This window comes from Lytechinus variegatus, chromosome 15 (genome assembly GCF_018143015.1).
Source record: "Lytechinus variegatus isolate NC3 chromosome 15, Lvar_3.0, whole genome shotgun sequence".
NCBI lineage: Eukaryota > Metazoa > Echinodermata > Echinoidea > Temnopleuroida > Toxopneustidae > Lytechinus > Lytechinus variegatus.
In genome coordinates this window covers 21,354,522-21,359,156 of record NC_054754.1, presented here as the reverse complement: position 1 = coordinate 21,359,156, position 4,635 = coordinate 21,354,522, and the positions used below count along the sequence as shown (strand labels likewise).

At 35.0% G+C, this 4,635-nt stretch overlaps 1 protein-coding gene across 1 annotated transcript; it reads left to right on the top strand.

Moving 5' to 3' along the window:
- The first annotated feature begins 969 nt into the window (after positions 1-969).
- On the top strand, positions 970-3,305 carry LOC121428618. Its single transcript, XM_041625381.1, has 4 exons — positions 970-1,039; positions 1,876-1,983; positions 2,732-2,857; positions 3,207-3,305. The coding sequence occupies exons 1-4, from the start codon at positions 983-985 to the stop codon at positions 3,261-3,263; spliced, it is 348 nt and encodes a 115-aa protein (XP_041481315.1). The 5' UTR covers positions 970-982; the 3' UTR covers positions 3,264-3,305.
- Positions 3,306-4,635: the final 1,330 nt, after the last annotated feature.

The following is a 4,635-nucleotide window of genomic DNA, read 5'->3' as shown; positions in this document are numbered from 1 at the left end:
CTCCAATAAATGAAGAAATTGTACATTATATTTTATCAACAATTTGCTTGCAGTGGAAATGCTCCCGTTATGATTATTATACATGTATATACAGCATGTATTGTAGAGCTGTGTTTTACAGTTGTATGTATATCATAATTTCTTCCGCTTTTGCTTTGGACTTTGATCATCGCATATAACCCTCTAAACAAAGAAAAATCAAATGCCATACGATGTAGCAGGGGCTGCGGAACGGTTTTCAAGGGGGGGGGGTGACCATGCAAAAAATCACAATCCTATGGTCATTTTTACGTTTTTGTACAGTTTTGGAAAAAAAAGTCGGGGGGGGGGTGAAACCCCCCGCTATCGCGGCCCCTGATTCGGCAAAAGAGAAAAATCATATCACGGGATATCGATGGAATTTGTAACTAAGATTAGGTTTATCTTTTTTTAATGAAAATTAGGAAAGATTAGAGGAGAGACAAATCGACGAGAAAAAAAAATCAGATTGATATAACAATATTGCACTGGTCAGAGGGCTCATAACTAAAAAAGACCCGTTTACTAGAAATTAAGCTAAGTGAGAAGAAAGAGAATAAATTTGTTATAAAGGACTGATCATAAATATACGACAGAAAAGTATTTTTACGAGTTATTTGATGTTTTATAATGTATTTTTTTGGCGCCTTAGAATAAGAAGGAAGGAAAAGTGATTTTTTTTTCTCCATTTCATGCATAGAAATGTCAACTCATCACTCTTAGTCAAATCAGTCAAATTGACTAAACCAGTAGTCAGATGGGTGCAACTGATTTGGCAATCACTCATAGTCACATTTTGACACATATTCTAGTCAGAAATAACCCTTTTCTAGTAAAATACGATTAGAAAATAGTTAAATACGACTAGAATAACAGTTGCACCCAGCTTACCCTATCATAACAAGTCATTTTAAGTGTATGTTTTGCAATATATATTTGGTTTCTAGAACGAGTATCAAAAGACATGGCAACTCAGTATCGTGAAACATACCCCAGTGACAGAGACAACGCTGAAAATAAGGTAAGAAAATAGGAAGTTTATAAAACATAGAATAAGAGAGTATGTGATATTGATATTGGTCCACCCGATAGAATTGTTTAGTTGTCAAAAGTCATTTTGGGAATACTAATTTGGAGATATTTTCAAGAACTTAAATCTAATTTTGTAGTAATTCACTAAAATAATGTTCATTAACTTTTGCTTTCATGTGAGACTATGGTCTACTTTGGCGTACCGTGGGTCGCGGCATGGGGGGGGGGGTGCATCAGCAAAAAATCGAGTCACTTAGCAAAGTGCACTCAGTTGCCAGGTATACTGACCTAATTTTAAGGACAGTGCCATTAAACAGATATGTATATCACTGATCAAATAATGCGAGCGCGAAGCGCGAGCTGAAAATCTTTTATATTCAGAACTAAAAGGGACATTAAAAGCAAAGTTTTGTAATCATGATACGTACTTGTCTCGCTTCAAAAAACAATACGAGCGCGAAGCGCGAGATGAAATTTTTGTATAGACCAGAAACAGAGACATTTTACGGACTATATTTTAGGAATCAATTAAAAGTATGCATCTCTCACCATAGTCATCTAATGTGATTGCCAAGCGCTTGCTGGTTTTGTTAGAATTGGTGTAAACACATGAAGCACTTGTAGTCGTTGTAATCATGAGTAACATAGGTATCTCACTAATCAAATAAGCGCGAAGCGCGAGCTGAAAATTTAGGAAATTCAGACTTGAAGAGGGGGTATTCTAAGGCTTGTTTGCAGGAATTCACTATAAATTCACAGTTTGTATTTCATCAAATTTTTTAAATATTTTTTTTTTATTATTTTTCTTTGCTTTTATTTTGTTAGATATCAATAAATCTCCAAGGTTTACGTCTTGAAATTTATTCAACTCGCCAGACCAAATTCTCCTGCTCCATTGATAAAAATGAAGTAGAAATCGTGTTGAAAATCAAGGTGAGTAGATCAATAAAAACGGTAAAATTCACTGTGATATTTTTCAAAATATTGTTTAAATAAATGATTTCATACAGTATAATGATGCAAATTTGAGCAAATCAAGCAATATGAATAAAGCTACGGATGCAAGTAAAACTTGAAGTACAAAATTGATAAATGTGAATGCTGCCCTCTATGTGCCGTTCTAAGACTTTGACCAACTCAACTAGCCAGACAAGTACTGCACACAATAAACTTATCGAATTTTCAATTCCATATTCATTTTAAGTCATTCACTCCTCGTATGCAAACCTTAATAAGTATAAATCCTCTTGGTGCTAAATTTTGTCACGACATTGACGGGTCGTGTGGTCTAGTGGTTAGAAGATCGTAAAGTTGTGAGTTCGAAACCCCGTTCTACCAATTCGAAAAACAAAATACCCAAGAGTCCTCTGTCGTCTAAACATGCTAAAGGTCAGCCACTGTGCCTGATTAATTTCGAAGTAACATGTTCCCTATGTAATAGGTTATATACCAGCTTTGCATTTATCAGCAAAAAATGAAAATAAAATAAAGCTGTCAGAAGTGATCAACTCAATATAGACCCTATTCATAAATGCTATCACTTTTCTCATTTCACCTTTTCGTATAGGCGTGCTATATAGACGGGAAAAGGAAAATAAAGTAAATTCTGACATTTTCTCACTATGAAATAGTTTTCTCTCCATCTCATCATTTATTTTGTAATTCCCCCACACTTTTAAAGGAAGAAAAGGAGGTCTTGAACGTGGGTGTACAGCCTCAGGACGAAAGAAACACCGGAGCGGGACTAGACACTGCTCCGGAAACTTCGGGGTTTGACACACAGGATGACGATATAATGTCTGAAATTGTAAGTATACAGCGCTTATTTTTCTATTTGCCCCCCCCCCCCCTTGTCTTCTTCTCTGTGGTGTGTGTGTTTTGGGGGATGGGGGAGCCAATTTTAGCAAACGTTAGCGTAGAGAAATACAAATCCATGTGTATGTGTGCATGTGACATTATGTTCAGAGAATGTTATAAACCTCAATTTTCAAGATTTCTTTTTTGGAAAAATTAGTAGATATTTGTTCCTCTATTAGTCAATTCATTGATATTTCATGTCAAAAATTAAAACATTGGTAATGGAAATACGTTTTCATTTGTATTGTATGAATCTCATTATTTACCTAAATATTTTTCTCATTTCTCATTTTCCACAGGGACCTCTGCGATCCGATGAAGGGAGACAAGGTTCTCTTGGATTACCAGAGGAGTGATCGTGATCACATTCTTTAGTTGGGAGAGGGGTTGTAGGGGCAAATGGTAAGACAATAGATCTGATGAAAGGAGACTAGGTTCTCTGGGACTGCTAGAGCAGTGACCACAGATCATAATAAGCATAGAGGGGGGCGGGGGCCGGGGGGATAGGGGTGAAGGATAAAACAACCCCGTACTTTCCAAAATGCATGACGTAATATCTGATGATATACGGGAATTCACAAAACAGCATAGTGTGCATGATAATGTGGACCCAGAATAGAAACACGTGTTTTTATGAACTGCTTGGTAAAGAGAGCAAAAACAAGGGCAAAAATAAATTATCAGCTGAAATAAAAAAAAAATCTGAGACCGTTGTACCTAAATCTTTGCTTTGTAAGTACTGTGTTAATCGATAGGTCTTTCATAGAACTCATTCATTTGTATCTGTGCTTTTCGGGTTACCTGTTCAATATCATTCTTTATGTAAATATATCTTTCTCATATTCGCGAGGAGACAGTTAAGATACTCTTTATAAATTATGAATTATCTTTGTCGTATTTCTACATATACTCTAGACATTAAAAGGATTTTTGTGTACACTGGTTAATTTTTATCATGTTTATGTTTGGTTAGGAAAGATTCAAGGTGGTGCCAGAATTCTTAGATTAAGGAGAAGCAGGGGAAGGGGAGGGGTAGGGTCGCTACCTAAAGAGGGGTATGATGTAGATGATACCAATTCATTATTTTCCATAAGAAATAAGGAGTCAATGGGATGGGGTAAACTATAATTTACCCCCCCCCCCCCCACGGATTTTCGCCGGTGTTCGATTGATGCGATATCAATTGATATGATTCTGATTCACATGATTTTTGAGGGGGAGGGGTCAGTATTCCATCCCAATACAGCTGTCAAAAACATGATTATTCATAATTATTCAACTACTCTGATATGTGTATTGAATTGTCACATTTCATATGCAATTTAATGTGGAGTTTCAAATAATTACTTTGATAGATGCTACAATTATTTGTGCTTTTATTGTGGAAATAAATAAAATTAAAATTAAATGAAATAAAGTGAAATTGATTTAGGCTTAATTTGGTTGGAGCATGGTTATTATCCCTCATTTGTGTGTCGCGACTAATATTATATAAAAACGACTGAAATGAAATTGTTTTGCATAACAATGCCTGAAATGAAATCATATTTTATTACAATGACTGAAATGATAACAATGAAATAATGTTTTCAGTTAGTAATCAATAAACATAAAGTTGTTATTAATTCAATCCTCTTTGTATTTAATGTTAAATTTTGAAGAAATATTATGTTGTATTATAATGCTGAATGTCCTGACAGCTGTCGTTTATAATGTTTGTATATCAAA

What these genes read in the sequence shown, in the direction of transcription:
- LOC121428618 (XM_041625381.1), top strand. Translation starts at nt 983, where the DNA reads ATGGCAACTCAGTATCGTGAAACATACCCCAGTGACAGAGACAACGCT. An exon ending in GAGACAACGCTGAAAATAAG is followed by an intron (nt 1,040 to 1,875) that starts GTAAGAAAATAG and finishes TTATTTTGTTAG; the next exon opens with ATATCAATAAATCTCCAAGG. An exon ending in ACGATATAATGTCTGAAATT is followed by an intron (nt 2,858 to 3,206) that starts GTAAGTATACAG and finishes CATTTTCCACAG; the next exon opens with GGACCTCTGCGATCCGATGA.